The sequence below is a fragment of the Aythya fuligula genome, chromosome 5 (genome assembly GCF_009819795.1).
Source record: "Aythya fuligula isolate bAytFul2 chromosome 5, bAytFul2.pri, whole genome shotgun sequence".
Taxonomy (NCBI): Eukaryota; Metazoa; Chordata; class Aves; order Anseriformes; family Anatidae; genus Aythya; species Aythya fuligula.
The window spans coordinates 7574293-7593880 of NC_045563.1; the positions used below are offsets into that span (position 1 = coordinate 7574293).

Genomic DNA, 19588 nt, shown 5'->3' on the forward strand with positions numbered 1-19588 from the left:
TTGCTATTCTTTTCTATTTCCCTGTATTTGGAAGAAAAAGTAATTTGGCATTTCACTTTAGTAGCAGAGATATATTTCTAAGCTGTACTTGGGAATCAAGATCCAATTGTGAGAATCAGAAGAGAATCTGTATCAGCTGGAGAGCGTCTCAGTGACTGACTGATATGCTGTAGCAAACTATGTTTATTGCCCTTGTTAAAGCACAGAGATGCTATGGATGAAAATACAGAAAAAGTACACACTGTAACATCTCACCAAGGAGTGCTGCTTGTTACCTTCCAGCCATTGCGAGTGTTTCATTCTCTAGAAAGAAGCGTCAGCCACCCCGCACACATGCAAGCTACGTGACTTCCACAGGCTGTGGCAAACAGCTTGCACGCAGAGCAGCAGTCTGGAACAAATCCCTCCCGCAGGCTCAACGGGCATGAAATCTGCTCATCGGCGATAGCTGTGGCAGTGCAGCAGGAGGTTCAAAACCAATCATTTTGTTATTGTTGTCTTTAAGGACAACAGAGCTAGGAAATAGTCGAGAGCTTTAAGGTACGTATTCATTTCCCTGAGGACCTCGTGATGGGGCAGCTTAGCCATACAAATGACGAAACAGAACAGGTAGCCTCACACATGGTTAGAGGCCGCTTCCCATCGCTTGTGTGGCTGGAGTACTCAAGCATGCTCAGCAGATGATTAAGCTGCCAGGTCCTCCGCTAAAACTGGCCATAGCTGGCTGTGTGCCCACAAAAGTGCTACATGAAAGGATGTAGGAAAAAGGAGGATGTACCCTGGCTGCTCTCTATTTATGATCATGGTTTCTATATAGAGATATTATGCTTCCCTAAAGAGAAGTAAGTTTTTTTTGGAAGGTAACAAGTCAGCGATTTCCTACTAGTCATCAACAGTGACAAGATGATTACCCTAAAGGAGAGGGAATCAGCAGAACTATTTAGGTTATTCAATATCTATCACATCTCTTAATTCCTTCTAGCTTCCACAAGTTGTAAGTGAGCCAAAAGGATCACCAAGTCCTGAGTTCTGTCACAGCATGTGTTTGATGCATATCCTACACCTGGAAAATTTGAGTCTAAATTCAACTTCTTATTAAAAATTAAGAACTGTGGCAATTAGCCAGGTTTACTCATAGCATTTGTTGCATGTCCTGCTTTTTTTTAAAACCTAAACTATTGTACTTTATAAAGAGATAGGGAAAAAAAAAAAAAAAAAAAAAAAAAAAGCTAGAAAAACAACAACAACAAAGCAAAAAATTGTGAAGTTAAAAATTAACAGTTCAGATTTTATCGTTTAAAAGACTTCCCTCCCACAAGCCACTGGCTCATTCACTGCCTGGAGATGATTCAATCGCATATGAACATAAGCCGTACAATGACAAAGGCTGTATCTGAGACTGTTGCTTCCTGTGCTCATACTCTTGCCCTGTTTAGCATGCTGGAAGTCCAAGGAGAGTCTTATAGTTACTGAGTTTTGCTCCAAGGAATTCAAACCTCTTCCTTTCTCTCCCAGAACACATGGAAGATGTTGGCTAAAAGTCAGCTGCAGAATACTTCTCAGTCTTTATCTTCCTCACTTTCTAGAGACTCCCTCCACGATAACTTCTGGAGGTGTTAATATCACAAAACTATCAATATTTATATCTCCAGAGCACAGGTTCTGCTCCAAATACTGATTAATATGATGAAAATTGTGCCATGGGTATCTGAAGATTAAGGGACATATTATTGCTTAATCTCTAACTCCTTCATCATAAAATTGAAATGCCAATCCATCACTTCAGAGAGATTTCAAGATACTTTTGAGTGCTCTACAGAATTAACACAATTAAAAAACAATAGCATAGGAAGATAAAACAAATAATTATAGTTTCAGAGCAGAGTTTAAACAATGCATAAATAAAATATTAGTGCACAGTGAACAAGGCAAATGTAGTTACTAAATAATTTGTAATCAAGCAAGCATTGCTGGCCTGCACAAACCTTTACTTACTTTCTGCAATTAGTCAGAAGTACAAGGAAAATAGTAGAAGGGAGGAACAAATTAAGTTCCAGAAGAATCAATCTGGCACCTTTATTAAAGTTTCCTAACAATTTTTTAAAAGATTATATCTGTCCATTTTAAAATTAAACCTTTTGTTTCTTTAATAAAAAAACCTTTTAGTTAGGGCATGAAGGCAGAAATCAATTTCAGACTCCCTGCCAGATTACTCCTAAATATCATATAATTACACTGTCACATTCCTTTTCTCTTTGTTTCATTTTAATACAAAAGGAGTGTTTGGATACACCAATTCTGCACCAACAAAATTTATGACACTATTTATATTATCTTCACTAGCTATAGGACATAGAAAAGAAAGAAATGGAGTCTGGATCACTAAATTTCCACCATTTGCTGAAGAAACAAAACAAAACAAAACAACAACAAAAAAAGGAGATCTAAAAACTCATGTCTTTTTTTTTTTTTTTTTTTACATGGAATAACAGTTTGTTTTTGATGAACTACTGTTGTAGAAAAGGCCACAGTGAATAACATTTAGCAAAGTTAAATAAAAATTCTTCTGTTTTCATATAATGAACTTATTTGCAGGGAACAGGAATGCACAGAATTCAAGTTTCTTATTTCAAGCTGATCTACAGGAAGGTCCAAATGACACAATGATCAGCTGCAGCAAGGTGGACTACATTAGTTTAGCTAATGTTAATGGACGTTTACACCCAGGGAAAATAAACTCCTCTCACAGTGAGACTTTTGCTTTGTTTTTAAATGTAAAATAAACTGTATAACAGACCTAAACATGCGGTAATGTTTTCTTATTCATCATTCAAACAACCCCCCCTTTTTCTTGAACTACAACGCTGTTTAAAATTACTTACACTTTGCAGCATTAGTCTCTCCCTTCCCCCAGAGCTATTCCTTTAAGTTTCAATCCCAAGAACTCTTCCTTCAAGGTATAATCTACGAAGATGTAGTGTCACAGTCATTGTTCCCATGGCAATAAATACAATGTTCATGACATTAGTTTAAGACCTCACCAAAGGATAAAAAGAAAATACATCTTTATTTCAGCCCAGGTAGCCACAAGAAGGGAACTACAGCTCTTGGTTTTTGTGTTTGCATGTCTAATTAAACATTTTTATTTGTTTGTTTTACAACTCCTATAGACACAGGGGGTTACAATGCATCCTACTGAGAAAAACTAACCACTGAAAAGGTCCAGCTAGCAAGAAATATAATAGTTACTTTTTGCTGAAAGACAAAGACCATACATAAAATTAGACTCCAAGTTTCATTGATTTCTCCCCTTTAAATAAAGTCATCATCAGTTACAGGAGCAATAGTCCATGGAATCTGTACAAAAGGCATAAGACATAGTTACTTGAACACCAGAGTGACAGGCTTGGCTTCCCTTCTGCCTATGTAGAGAGCATGCTGCAGAGCAGCAGATGCAGAGCTCTTGGTGTTGGGTTACTCGTTGCTGTCACACCATCGGGACAGCTTAGAACACTATCCTACAGCAGCTTTCCCACACCTGTCTGTTTTGAAACATTAACCAAAGTGGGAAGAGTTCAGATGTTAGCCCCATTTACTGGACACCTGCTCAGGGAATCCTTTTGTATACAGGTGCAATTCAAATAGCCTCTCCCAATCCACACACCTACACTTGAAGCAAGTTTGCACTCCAGAACTGCCTGTTTCTCTGCTGACTCCAAAGGCAGACTATTCAAGTGGCCACACTGCATATTTTTGCAGTCCACGAGTCTGAAGCAGACTTAGATCTCATGCCTCACCCCTGCGCAGACAACACAGGGCCCACCCATTGCAGAAGGAATGTGGGTAGTATCAAAAATAATGCAAGTCCTTTATTAGTAATTGAACTAGATTTTTTGCCAGGATGTACTGGTTTTCATACTGACAATCACTGCTGCAGTTAAATAAAGAGCCCTATGAATAAATACGCAATTGGTAGAACAGAAACAGCACCCGCGATGCCTCGTGCTTTCATCCATAAAACAGCTGTTGTGAACATGAATGGAGTAATTTTATCAGCTGACGATGTGCAAATATGTTATGGTTTGTAACATCCGTGAATGTGCAGCATGGGAAGACTTTTTGCAAATAGTTTTATTGCTGAAAAATTTAGCCTGTGAAGCTACTGATCATATTGCCTTTATACAAAGTCAGTTCAAAGGAGCAACAAGAAAAAGTCTTTTTCAGTAACAACACTCTTCTGAACATGATTTATGGTATGGCATGACTGTCAATATTAAAAACAAACAAACAAACAAAAAAGACAAACTTTCCTTTAAATTCTAAGTTCACAAAAACCTTTATAATTATTCAATGCAGAAAAAAAAAAATCCAGGTAAAATGGAAATCAAATGGAAATCAAACAATTTTTGTGAAAAGGAAAATAGAATAAACCTTTATTTATTTCACCCAGAGGACTTAATCTGCCAGAGCAAAATTCATTTTTATTAAAAGTAGTACCCAGCAGCCTTCAACTTTGGTTTACTCACAGTAATACCTACATTGAAGGCATTTACAGTACGTTATGTCACTGCATAGTTTTCTAAGAAGCCATTAGAAAGAAATCCTATTTCAGAAGTTATATTAAAAAAAAAAAAAAAGCAAAGTAAGAGGACTGATTTGATGTTTGGTAGAGGTTTTATGGTTTTGCTTTGTTTTTCAGACAGAACAACACATAGAGGTCAAATGTTAGAAAAAGAGAGAGAGAGAGAAAGAAAGAGAGACTTAGAATTAAAGAAGCTGCAAATAATTGTTGGCAAAGTTTTAAACAAGTGATTGTTACTCACCTGGTCACAGGTAGCACTGACTCTACTGGTCTTGCTTCACACCACGGGCTCTTGGGTTGCTCTGCGTAGAGAAGCGATGACTGACAGTGCAGTGTCAGGGGGGAGAGATGGCCAGGAGCAGACCATAACACATTTGGGCTTGACGTTTGCCTCACAGATGCACTCTCTGAATCACCAAAGCTACTGGTAATGTTGTAATTAATCATAGCAGGACTGCAGAACGCCATTGCAGAATATTCATGTCTGTTTTCCACGTAAGACGAAGGAATATAGATTGGACTGTGTTCTGCTGTCAATGTGGACTGATTACAGCTGTAGGGAACTGGAGAGCTGATACCAGCGGGCGAGTTTTTAATTTCTGTTTTATTACATCCAATATCCTGAAGTGGCAGCAACTGAGAAAAGTCCTTGTGAGAAGATGCGCAGAGGGACATTTTGAAGCAAGACTGATGTTTGTTTAAATATTCATCCTAAGATGTTAAGGTACAAAAAAAGTTGAATTAAAAAGTAAGAAACTTTGTCTTATGTCGTTTTTGTAAAAGCAAAATGGGAATTAGTGAAATAGAAAATATATACTGTGAAAACAGTTTACTTACCAAACACACTTAAACACTTGGTGGCCAAATTTACTACCTTTAAGAAACAGAAAACTTTCTAGAACTTCCTTAAAAATAAAGGCTAAGACACTTACTGAGTACAAATTCCATTTCAAAATAACAACACACAAAAAAATATCATTTGAAATCTGAAACAAAGATGCCAGTGACAACTTGGATCCTAACCAACTTGCTATGACCAAGGTAAAGCTGTTCTATGTAAGAGACAAAATCACCCCATGGTTGCATAACTGTGGAGTAAGCGCCCTGAGAAATCAATTATTGTCATAAAAACTCACCACCTCCTGCTCCCATCGTGAGTGTACTACTTCAGCCTTCCCTTTAGTAACACAAGCATGTAACTGCAGATATTTTGAACACACACATACACACACACACTTTACCTTCCAAAACCAGAACTCCACTGCGCATCCCTCTCCCCAGAGGAGGAAGACAGGAAGGATGTCAGTAAGCAATGCATCTTTGTCACTGAGAGGTACTCGGATACAACACCTCTGAACAGAGCCATTATGAAATTGAAGCCACAAAATGCAGATATTTCTGAAGCTGACAACACAGAACTCAAGCAATTCAACAAGGTCAGGAAATATTAGTTTCCTGGCATTCTCTATCCCCTTTGCGACTACTCTCCATCCTTCCTCCTACCTGAATCAGCAATCAAGAGACCTTAATTTGCCCGCAGTAATTATTTTCTGCCCAATTTAGGTATATCCATATTATTGGAGGTAGGAGGGGGAAAAAAGGAGGAAAAAAAGTCCCCCAAACCATCCTCCTAAGACATGACCCCTGTCCTGAAACCATTACTTTTATAGTAGTATTTTACAGTTTTTCATTCTTCACTGTGGGCTTCATGTGCAATTCATTCCACCTTTGAAGACAGACATATAGCCCCCTTATAGAATGAAATACATAAGAATATTTTTTTCCAAAATAGCAAGTTTCAGCGATAGTTTAGGGTTTTTCTCATTTTGCACTCTGATGATAAAATTGGAGATATAACTAGAAAGAATGAGGAATTCATTCAAATCATCTCAGGCACTTCAGACCCAGCTGCTGTTTTTTCCTTTGTGGGAAACAGGAAAATGAGTTATCTCAGCAGTGTTTTATGTCCAGCAGTTGTTGCACTGGAACTCTGATGCAGACAAAGCAGGAGAACATGACCTCACTTCTCACACAATCTACATGCCTTATTTGCCCTAGCCAGTTGCTTCACAGTGTCCCTTAAGGAAAAATAAAAACAAAGTATTATTCAATTTTCATTGCAAAAAGCACTGAATATCCCAATGCTCTTTCACTATCATTTTAGGGGGTGGGTAGCCCAAATAATTTTCAAACAGAAAATGACGGAACTAAAAAATTATTTATTTTTAATCTATTTTATTTATTTGACTATTTTCAGCTGTTACTATGAATGGGCCCAGCGAGCACACTGAATTCAAAATGTGTTTCAAGCTTGTGGGTAGGTAAAGCTGTACACTTTGGGGGAACTCAGAGGCTGCACGTACTCAGGGTGTGCATGGACACTCTGCAGGAGTGCCTGGAATGTTTTCACCAGCCCCGGCCAGCAGGAACTCACTGCATTGCATCTCCCTGCTCCCCTTCAAAGGCCACACAATGCAGAGTAAACCCGAGCCCTTCCGAAAGAACGGCTTTAACCACCACATCTCTGTTATAATCAGCTAGAGACATTCTGCTAAGATACTGTTAATAGCTTTGGCAGCAAGCAACTTGCTGTGTACTTTCCCTCAGTCGTTTAGAAAATACATGCATGAACACTGTATAAACAGAGAGCACAGAGCTGATACTACATACTTTTATGAATTGAAATCAGCTGAGCTTCAAGTCATGTTTTTCTAGAGAGGAAATCCACCAGAGGGGTATGGAAGATAACCTCCTGCTAAATAGGCAGCTATGTTCTTTCCAAAGGATAACACACAATAGTTAGAAGTATACAGAGAACTTATGAATAGCAACAGTGAAGTTTTAGAGGGAGAAGTCCACACAAGCATGAGAAATCAGTACAGCCTTCCTCAAAAACAGACTGCTCATGACTTATTTACAAGAGAAGGAACTCTGGGTTCCAGAAGGTTAAAGACAACTGTACTCACAGTCTTGAACAGACTGCAATATAGTGAAAAACAACAGCATTGGCTTAAGATAATTAACTTGGTTAGCACAAATAGTTTAACCACAGTAGACTATGGATCTATGTGGGATCGTGCCATTCACATTTCCTCATACCCTGAAAATTTAGAATGGGAAGCCCAGACCCTCACAAATCAAGTAAAGCTGCAGAAAGTATCCAGAATTGCTCATAAAGTCCTGAAATCTGACTGCTGGACTGTGGAGTTCTGCTTCTTAAAGAACTACAGATTTAGGTATCCAGAGTTAAGAATAAAGGCTACAGAAAACAAACTCCACTAACCTCTATACCTCAGAAAGAAGCATGACCACATTTGAGCTGAGGATTACAATAAGGAGATGGCTAATAAATTTGTTCCATACTGGTATAACATCCTCCTACTGTAAACACCATTCATTAAACTGAAACAAACTCCTTCATGACTCTGGAACTCCTATCTCAATTTTTCCTCCTCCTCTGAGGAAAGGTTTTAAAAGCAAGACTCAAATACAAGTGTGTTAGCTAGATCTAACCCATCAGCACTGCACTAGATCCATACCAGAAAGAAACAAAACAGGTATCTATTATTATTTAAATACAGTCTTCTTGGGAGACTGCAAGTGTTTCAATCCACTTAAGTCAGTTTAGCTTAGCAAGATATTGAACAAATTAAATGTCATTAAATAAATACTCAAGGAATTAGACAGAATGGTTGACACTTACCATTCACAAATCCAATACACTAAGCACAGGGTTCACATCTGGCATAAAAAAATACAGTTCCATTGGCTCCAGAACACAGAGGATGACACCACTATCCATGAGGATGTAGGAACAAAAAAAAAAAAAAAAAAAAAAAAAAAAAAAGCAATGTCAATGCTTTCCACAAAAGAAAAAAAAAGTTTTCCAGTCTTTAAACAGCTCTACATATTTAACTCAATGTATCTTGACAGTCACCATGCAACAAACGGCAGATCAAGCACAAGAATGCTGGTTTAGATGTCGTAGTCAAACAGATACATGAGTAAATAATTAAGCCATCTGACCCATTTGAACAAACTCAAATGGGTATATGTATGCTCAAATGTTGTTTATTGTACATTACCTATATCAAATATCTTTGTAAAAAACCCTTTATGAAGTAACTAATTTGACTTTTTTAGCTTTAGAAAGAGGAAAAAATAGGTAGAGAGGGCAAGCTGCCATGGTTTAGAGCCTGCTTGGAAGCAATACAATAGCTTTTCCTAGAAAAACGCAACAGTCTGCAAGAAAACAGTAGAGCAATGGATGTTCTCAGGCACCATCCCATCAACGTAAACAACATGCTTAGAATTTTCTAGGCGAGTCACATATTTTGAGCAAAAATTTTTTGTCATAGAGAATTAAGATGACCTTTTTCTCTGCTAGGTTTAAATTAAAGCATAATCATCATTCGTCCTTCTGTTTTAATAGAGGTGACTCAGCAAACATGCATTCCACCGCCCCGCAGCTTAAGCCCCTCACTCACCTTGCAAAGCTTTCTATTAATATTCTGCCAAGTTAAACTTTGTGCACTTCACCACAATAAACCAATGCATTTTCTCAAAAACTGATCATTAAAGGAAAGTCATTGCTGATGCATAAAAAGGCACTTGTGCTTCAAGTTTTGTGGAGAGCTTATTACTCATTAAACACAGCAGTGCCAGATACTGCCAACAGAAGGCATACAAGTAAACAAGTTTATTATTACCTGAGATGCACTAGATGCAACAAGCAGGAGACAGGAAAGCAAAAGGAAAATAAAGCTGTCTTTCCTGACCTCAGATGTCATATCCATTCCTGCAAAATCAACAGCCTGTTTCTGACAAGATCAAGACCTTCTCTGCAGAAAATATTGCAGCTTAAATGCAGTGGGGTAATAATAGTTTTAAACACTCCAGCAAATTGAGCACCCTCTGCCTTGTCTTAGACTTTGTTAGTGGGAACACTGACAACTTCTAGGTTATTCTAAACATTTATAAATTTTACAGGGATCTGATGCTTGACTTACACAAGAGTCACCAAGAGAGCTATGTTTGTTCCACCAGAGGAATGCAAGGCTGAAAAAGGATTTAATTGCAGTCTTCTACTACCTGAAGTACAAATACAAAGACAGACTTTTCAGAAGTGTGCAAGCCAGGACCAGAGATTACAGCTAAAAATCAGTGCAAGGGAAATTCCAGTAGGACAAAAGAAGAAAGTCTCCATAATGAGAATTGTTAAGAACATGAACAGGATACCCAGGAAGGATGTGAAATCTCCATCTTTAGAGATACCAAAAAGCTTGGCTGAAAAAGACTCTGGGCAACCTGACCTCACTTGGAGAAGGATACTGGATTAGTTGCTCTCCAGATGTCTCTTCCTACCTGTTTTTTTTTTATGGCTATGTTCCTCCACTGCTGGAGGCATTCATAGAAGAGGAAATTCCATTATACCTGTGCTGGAAAGAGTGAAGCATGACAAAGGATAATTACGCAGGACATTGGCCACCTTGTCAACTTTGTTCAAGAAGTGAAGAGCTATGGGTCCTGTCCAAGGATAACCACCATATAACACTTCATGTTACACGCAAAGAGCTGTCATATATACTGGAATGGAATTGGATCATTAGCAGGTATGTATATAACAGGAAATATTTTCAGATCTTGATTCAAACTGGGATTAAGGTTTACTGCAGTAGTTTTAGTCTTTCATTTTATAGGTCCTTAAAATATTATCAGACCTCAGAAGAGACTTAAGATTTCTATGACTTGCATTTCTTCAGTACATTTCATAAACTAAGAAACCTACAGACCAGAAAAAGAAAGCCGCTGTCCAGTTCAAGAATATAAATGCAAACAGAGATTTCAACTCCTTTGCTCTCCATGTCATTACTTGAAAGTACAGCGTGGACACTCAAATACATATTGTATCAAAAAGAATATTTGAATTTCGGTGGGAAAATTCTAACATGCTTCATTACAAAAGCAGTATCCATTAAAACCATTACACAAGTAGCAATTACAAGGATTAATCCAAGGATTTTGTAATCACACTTCAGCCTACAGTAGTATCATGGCAAAAGCCACTACACAGAACATCGCTTTTGTCTGATAAGAACAATATTATTAAAAGAAAGCATCTCCTCCTGATGTCAGGGAGGGCAGGAGAAAGCAGTACAGGCTGGCCTATACCCAGGACTCGTGTTTCCATTGAGCTGGGATGAACGTCTGTATCCAGTATCACTGAAGCACACTTTGGGAAGATGTCTCAGCATGTGCTAATTAACTTAGCTAATTCTTAAGAAGTTAATTCTGAGCAGTTAATTGCTGGTTTGATGATTGGATCATAGCTCTGTGCAAAAAGCAGGGAATATACCAGTTCCTTGTGTCCATGAGGAATTACTTTCTTCAACCACCATTTCTCCCTTAATGAGAATGCCCTAGAACTATCGCAGAGGAGCCTTCCTCCACCCCACAGTTTTTTAGTCATTACAAAAGCCTGTGTTGAGGGACATCTTTAATTTGTATGACTCTGCTGAAAAACAGAGTGCCAAGCTCAATCATCTGCCATCAAAAAGTGCAAATACATATGGAGAAATAGCCTCATTTTGTCCAGTAGGGCTTTTACACAACTCAGCAGGTTACTGAATAACCATCTCTTAGTTATTGGCACGGTGTAGACATGAGCTGGCACAGGGGCTGCAATTCTTTGACTTCAGTCGAGTTCTTTTTGTTTACTCCTATAACAATTCCACATCTCCCGGCATCATTCTGTATCCTGACACTTAAATAAATAAATCAGGAACAGCAAATACCACCACATTTATCCCCTGTTCCCACAGCAGTTCCCCCCAGGCTGGTCTGTGAGGATATACAGCAGGCAGACACAGAACAATGCCAGCAGCAATGCACTCATGTCAGACAGAAATTTAGGAGAGGAAAAGGAGGGGAAAAAAAGTCAATATGTGAAGAAAAACAAGCAAATCAAGCAATAGGAATACAGCAGGAATTGATGCTTCCTATTCTCTCAGGGAGAGACACCGCCTGTCTTGCTTTCTGAGGAAAGTATAGATGAGAGATTCCCTGGCAGCAGCTGTCCATCACCAGGCATAAAAACCTGTGATGAGATTAAGAGCCCCTTGGCCAGCAGACAAAAGAGTAAGGTCATAGCTGCCCCTAAAACCCAGAACCCTAGCAATCTACACGCAACAAGATTAGGTAGGTGGGTAGACAAATAAGTCTTATACCCAAATAACGTGAACCGATTTAGCTCTGCAGAAGACAGTGTACCACCTGAGGGTCTGACCCTCCATAGCTCCAAAACATGGGGTGGGGGCTCATTTTGGCATGTATGCCAGTGAGGGCAAGATTTAATTTCTCCTGGGTGAGCAGACCTGATACACGGGCTGTTCTCTTGAGCATGCCATGCCTCAGGCTCCGCAAATAACCTCTTGCTTTACAAGGCCAAGAAGGAACAGTGATAGCCATAGCTGCCTGAGGCCTTAGAAAACCCTCCTTGTAAACCTGCTGCCAGGGAACTATTTTTCAGATCTAGGTGACCAGAAGAGCAGAGAAAAAGCAGCAGAGTTTTTCCTGCCAGGCTAATGTGGAATGCCCCATAATCCACTTTCTCCTACCCCAAATAAAAACACTTCTTACTGTGATTTTTTCTACACATTACTATGCAAATTACTTGTGCTGTAAGACTAACATACATAACAGAAGAGTCTGTTTCACCATTGTGTCTGCCCAAGAAAAATATGCCACATGCAAGATGCTTTTTTCATCACTTCCAGGCAGGCAGCCACTCAAGCTCTGAAGTTGCACTTTGCTTTGGGAGACACCGAGAGACTTGTTTGATTTGCAAGACTATTACAGCAAGGAGTGTCCAGTTTGCATCTTGCTCCACTCAGTATGCAAACAAAATAGTTCATAAATAAATTCACAGTTACCTTAGATTTTACTGCACAAACTTTGCCTTTTTAGTCATAAAACAAACAACTGGTTCTGTAATTGGACAGAAGTGAAATCTATGTAAGAATACATGTGAAAAACAGCACAGTTTTAGCTCTTTTTCTGGTTTTAGTTATAATTCATTATTGTTTCTGCACTGGAATTCATGTAAAATAGTAGTTCAGTTGTATTGATTTTGCTATGGACCTTCACATTAACAGAAGACACGAAACTAAACGTTTTTGTCCCTGCAATTTTATTCTTTCTTAAAAGAAAAAAAAAAAAAAAAGAAAAGAAAAAGTTATTGCAACATAGTTGTTTAATACCCAATTTTACTGACTTAAAAGACTTACAACTGCATGATAAATTGGCAGTTATGCTGTAACTTTTCTTACTAATTTACCGAAATAGTACAAAAATCAAGATGTTGTTTATTCTTGACTTTGCAAGCTGTGACACACTGTTCTAATGCTGCATGGAATCCCAAATTAGGTATCTTTAGCATTATCCACAGGTAACAAAAGGTTTTGTATATATTTTAGTTCTTTAAAGAGAAAAAATGTTCAAATTTCTCTTTTAATTGAGCTGGACATGAAAAATTGCCTTTTACTGGTGTGTGGGTAAAATCCTGGCTCAGCTGAGTTAGTCAATTTTGTTGTTTATTCACACAGGTGGACATTTGTCCAACATATTAATCAAGACAAAACTTGAATGCCTTCCTACTCTTGTTAAAATGAAATCTGAAAAATCACCCTGGGATTTCTGTTCTCTGAGCTTCATATTTCCTATCTCTGGAGGAATGGACCAGCAAACTCTTCCATGTGAATATTTCCTGCTGTTAGCAAAAGCATGATGCAGATAACTGAAGAAAAGCACAATAACAGAGTGGTTTTAAATTCTATTCATCTCCCTGGATCACCATGCTTTTTCACCATACATCCTTTCCTACTTGTACCTTCAACTCAATATTCTAGAACCAGAACTAAAACTCAGTGTATTTGAAAACAGCATATAGTAATATGGCTTGATAGTGTTTTTAATTAATATACTTTAATCCACTCATTATCACAGCATCATCATAAAACCTCAGTGTCTGACTCTTACTGAAGGCAATTCTGCAACTGCAGTATTTTTAGACTGTCTCTAAAACTATGGCAATTTTCTTCCTGTGACATTTTAGGTTTATCAGGTTACCAACAAACAAATTCACTGGGATTAAAAAAAAACAAACAATTTTTCTGGTTCTACTTTCTCCAGCAATACTTGAAGCTCAGATAAGCTAACTGGTTCTCATTATTTACAGCATTTCAGAAATTAACAATAAAGAAGCATCAGTTTTAGCCCACCCCTTCAGGTCTAAGATTTTTATTGTTATTTTTCCTTTAAAAGTCCAAGGAAGCTGAACTGTTCACTTACACAGCTACCAGTCTGAGAACAGAGACACTACAGCTGTCTTCCTCTAACACTGTGTTACAGTCACTGAATTTGCAATGTGTAAGTTACATCTTTTTTAAAAAGCAATGGGAAAGTTAAGAAAGGAAAGAAAAAAAATAGTGTAAGGGACAGAGGGGTGATTCTATGTTTAAATTTTGTTCACAAACTTATAAAGGAATTTTGATAAAGTTCTGAAATAGCAAATAGAAGTTCTAAAGCTTTAAATTAGAAATCAAAAATGTATTTGTTGCTTCAGTAAAGGCACTGTACTTCTGTCTTAGATTTCTTCCCTTCTTGGAGAAGCAACAGATGAGCAAGGAATTTCAAGGATACGGATGAGGAAATAAATAGCTGCTAATTCCCAACACGTCCGAATCAAATGCTAAATGACTTTATGTTCAAAAGGGGCTTCACATGCAACTTGTAAACATATCAATACTTCCACTGTTTATAAAAGGTATGGTGCATCATTCCCCATATGACAAAACTGAACCTTTTCCCCAAAAGGTATAGGACATTTACCAGCCACTCCAAGTTCTAAATTAAGTTATTTGCTGTATATCTCATTTCCCCTCCAGATTGAAATCTATTTAATCCAGCAAAACTTCGCTTTTAAATGTCTGAGATAAAGTGACCAGACCATTCCTGTCATTGCTAGCCAAAAATCTTTACTAGCATTCAGGCAGTGGTTCTGATGGATTTGATGAAGATGTATGCATATGCTGTCCCACCTTCAGTTATTTTTAAATAACATATATATATAAATACATATATTAGCATTTCCAAAAGCAAACTTAAGGAAAAGATTTGTAACTGCTTGTTTAATTAGGAAGATGCTTTTCAAAACTGAAATTTCTTCTAAAAGGATGGAAACTTACATCAGTGACTTTAACATGGGAAAGCTACCTAGATAGACACAACCGTTGTAAGAACAAAACCTAAGACATTCATCAGTGTGACACCTGGAATCTAAAGAGCCTGATTCAAAGTCCAGTCAAGTCAATGAGGAAACTTCTAATAACTCCAATTTGCTTTGGATCAGGCCCTAAAAATACTATGATGCTAAGAACTGGCTTTTACCATTTATTAGCATATTCATCTGTACAGTTTTTCTAGAACCTTAAAACAGAAATAACCACTAATAAATGTTCAAAAACATTCCTTCTGCTTTTAGTGCAGCAATTCTATGCTAATTAGCTTATTAAGCCAAAGTACTAAGATACAGCAAACTTCTACAATTTTATTTGCATCCTTAAAAGAATTTTCAAACACAAACCTGTTGAAAGATCATTTAAGCTGCATAAACTATTAGACTTTAAGAACAAATGTGTTCTGAACTAAAAAAAAAACTCTTAATATTTTAGCTACCCCATTTCACTTATAAAGTTTATTGTTCATAAATCCAGTGCCTATCAATTGCAGAGCTTTGGCAACATTAAAAATAATAAATATTTCATTCAATATAGCACGTACCTGATTGACACTGAATAGGGTTTCTGCTCTTTATAAATGTTCTGACAGCATTACATGTCAGCAAGGTTTTCACATAGCAATTCTGGATTTGTTTTCCTTCTTTCCTTTATCTCAGATTCTAAAGCAGCTGTGCTCACCACCACTTAGTCATCAGATCTCAAATATGAATCTTTTCAAAGCAATGTGATGCCAGCTCATCAGTGCAAGATTACACAGATACTATCAGTGTTTCCTTTCCCTGTGAAGGCAAGACCTAAACAGAAGTTCCTCCTCCTCCTTTCTGACATAACAAGCTTCTGAATTTGTCGTTCACTGCAGTTAAAGCTCTTATATTACTGAACCATTTTATAAGCCAACCATTCCCATATTTAGCACAGAAATATGAATGATTAACTAACCAGCAATTCTGAAAGCAAATACTGACATTTAAAAAACCTAAATCAAACTTTTTTATTATTATTATTTAAATCTCTGTCACAGGAAAACCTTAAATATAACTAACATTCACTCTGAACCAGCAACATATTCATCCTAGACATTTTTGACAACATTATTAATAAATTACTTTGGTAATGCTTTTTAAACACCAGATGCATGCATACACTTTTTTTTTGTTTGTTTGTTTTTATTTTTTTAAATGTAACTACATTCTTTGTCATTCAAACCAAATTATCTAGCAGTCATATGAAGTGCTGTCTTTATTTTATCAACTTAACATTTATTTACAAAAAGGAAAATATATTTGAAGACACACAGTAAGGTCCAGTTCTCAATTATACATTGGGATTGCTTTCAAAATGCTTGATTAGTTGCACAGCATTAACCTTATCTACTCTAGGGAAGCTGATGTGCTTGTAAATTTGTTTGGATAAGGCATCATGTTATTCTTGCATTTTAGATCCAAAAATACCTTCAAGTCTACACGACTTTCTAAATCTTTCATCTGAATTTGGTGGTTTGACTATTGTCAACCCATGCAGATGAAACAGTCCTGACACCTTTGCTATCAACAGCTTCCCTTCAAGCACAGCCAGGTCCAAGCCTAGGCAGTATTACTGCCCACTCAGTCAGCCATTCCCATAATTACTTCATGTTAATGCAGTTTTTCTCAGCATTATATTTGCCTTTCTACCTTGTTTCTATGTCCTTTTCCTTGAGCCTCCCCATCTCCTCTCATTACTATTTTGCAGGTCCAAACACAGCTGCTTTTAATCTGAAATTCCCTTTGTTTTTAACTGATAAAGTATTTTGCAAGCTACAGGGGATTCAACTCCCTACGGCCAGCTCTTTTTAATTATTCTTATATAGCTTCAAAACAGTGTCTATGCAGTCCTACTTGTGCCTGTGTTAGCCCTTTAATGCTGTTTAAGGGTAAGATCGTGTTCCCTGTCATCCTCAATACTAATGGCATAGGAATCTAAAGGTTTACTGCTATGTACTACAGAAGTGCAGTTCAGTTATTTGTTCCCCTCAGGCCCTGGCACAGCCCCTAAACTACCCACACCAGGCCCTGATCCTGCAGGTCTCTTTAATTTAAATATTGGTCCTTGCCAAAGCTCCCCTCTATTTTTAGCAGCTACCCTTTTGCCTCTTTCGCAGGACATCAGAGATTCTACTGCCACCAGGCCCTTACTTCCCCTGAAGGGATAACAAAAACTTTAAAAACCAGGGAGCACAGAGCACACAGTACTCATTGCACCTCCAGGGTTCAGGCAACCATCAGCAGAAGTTGGACACGAAAGGACATCAGTGGGTTCAAGAGATCCACATGGCTCTCTTCTCCTCAGGAATTCAACTATTAAAACAGATTACTGACTTTCTTTAGGTAAGAAAGACCAGAAAGAAAGACCTACCAGAAACCACAGAAGTCCCTGTCATCGATCACTTTACAGCACACCAGGTTCTGTAGAAAACCATTCTGTATTCGCCTTCAGTAACTTCACGATGTGTTAGCAGCCATGTCTAAGAATTAATGTACACGTTCTGCCTAGCCAAACATACATTTAGAGGGGAAGGAGAACAAGGCATGCGCATACCAAACATTAGGAGCATCTTTAAGTAGTTACTTGTGAACTGTATTTCTGTTCTCTGTTCAGATCTTCTCTCAGTTGGGAGCCACATCTATTCTGGGTAATAAAAGCAAAACCCTTCAATCAAGGCAAATTAAGATTTTATTAACAATGTTACGTGTTAGATAACCAGATGGAATAAAGATTTGCTAGGTGAATGATCAGGAACAAGTTGTCATCAGGCAGTAGAAAAAGAAAAAAGTCAAGTCTCCTTCTCTCTATGTATATAAAGTATATTAATGTTTCCTAAAACCATATAAAATTAGAAGGTCTTTAATTAATGCATTTTATTGGTAGATTTGGAGGGCGGGAAGGTAGTGGGAGGGACAGTGTCAAGACAGGAGTTTCTGTGCATAGAAAAAGATTATTAGACACTGAGCTACAACAGTTGCAACTGGAGCAGCACCTGTCTACTAGGCATGTGGAGCAACTCTGAGGAGCCTTGAGACAGTACACAAGGCAAAAATAATTCAAATAAGATGTAGCTCAGAATGGTATGCTCCCCTGTGTTTACAAGTGCGTGAAGAAGAATACATTAATGTCAATAGATTCAAATGCAGTTCCCTTAGTCAAAGGTGTTGTAGCGAATAAAATGGGTAAATTTACCTGCTTGACAACCCAGGCCCATCACTGATGGCTGGATAAATTCTGTATTGTCCCAGATACAAGGAGTTACATACATCATTATCACCTTAAAATAATTCAAAGCTGAACAACTGCTGGGACTATAGGAGGACTTACCATGGTAATTGGGATTGCCTTTGCCTGCAAACTCCCCAAGTAAAGCACCAAGTTTTCTTCTCAGCATTCCTACTATATTTAGCACCCTAGGTCTTTCAGTCACAACTTGGCTTCCTAGCAAATTCACATGATATAAGCAATTTAAAAGTGGTTTGACTTGAGGATTCACCTAACAAAGAATCTTTTCACCACCGCCCACAAGTTTTAAAGCTGTTATAGTAAAAGGATAAAACCAAAGGAGGAGTGAAGAAAAATGGCCAGAACAGAGCTGCAGAAGGAATCTTTTTCGGACAATGTTCATTAGTGGTTACATTTTCTCACATGCCTATTATTGAATTACTGTGGCGATTTCCTTAAGGAGACCAGTTGATAGCTGTGAAAAAAGGCTACACAACTTCATTACAGTATCTCACATATCCACATAAAGAAGTAAACTATAATGAAAAGAAGGATGCAATATTGAAATTTGCAGAAATAATCATCGTAATTATGCCCAGAAAATTTTGAAAGAAACTCCAAAAAGGTAAAAGGTTATATTCTCCTCATCACCTGTGAGCATCCAGTGGGTGAATACCTTACTTTGTTACCATGGCTTCCACCCCAGTACCATACACTTCATTCCCTAAATATTCTGATAGAAAAGAGAAATTGTTATCACAAGGGAAGGTTTATTTCTACTCCACACCGAAAAATTTCCTTAAAGAATTAATTTGTTACTACCTCTAGAAACACCATCCTTACATACAGCCATCTGGTTCATAGCACCTCCAAATCCTATAAAAACTGGAGCCACAATACGAGACCTTCTTGAGGCTCCTGGTTTCAAGCTGACCAGGGACACGCCTGGATACTGAGAAGCTATGTAAAAGGCTTTCCCTTTACTATCACAGCTCAAACTCCTTTCTGCTCTCATTTAGGTCTTTCCATATACAGTGCCCAGCCATGACTTATGATCTTAAAGCATATTCCTGTCCCTTAAAGGGCTGGGCCTTGAGTATGCTGCTGTAGTAGAACGTGCCTGTTAGGACTGGTCCTGAAATAGGAATTAAATTATTTTAAATAAATACCACATTTATTCTGAGATCCTAGCTTCCTTGCTGATGCTATAGAGGAGGCAACTCTGCTCTCCCAAAACCAAGAATAGACCTTGTTTTCCCAGCCTTTCTACTTCCAGAGAGAAGATAGAGAAGATAGCATTTAGAGATGCTTGAAACCACATCCTTTCCATAACATGCTCTCTTTCTTGCCCATATACAACCATGGAGAGATCACATGAGAGGATTTATTTATTTTTTTTTAATGTCTGGGAGATAAAACTTCATTTCCCTCTCTGCCTTTGCAACGTCTTAGTATTAGC

The 19588-nt window shown here is 37.8% G+C and overlaps 1 protein-coding gene across 1 annotated transcript in view; it reads right to left on the reverse strand.

Annotated features, from left to right (window-relative positions):
• ESR2 (estrogen receptor 2) overlaps positions 1-5287 on the reverse strand; it is a 31040-nt gene extending 25753 nt beyond the window's left edge. Inside the window, exon 1 of the mRNA XM_032188237.1 lies at positions 4824-5287. Within this exon, the coding sequence (XP_032044128.1) occupies positions 4824-5257 (434 nt within the window). The 5' untranslated portion in view covers positions 5258-5287. The remainder of the gene's footprint in view (positions 1-4823) is intronic.
• Positions 5288-19588: the final 14301 nt, after the last annotated feature.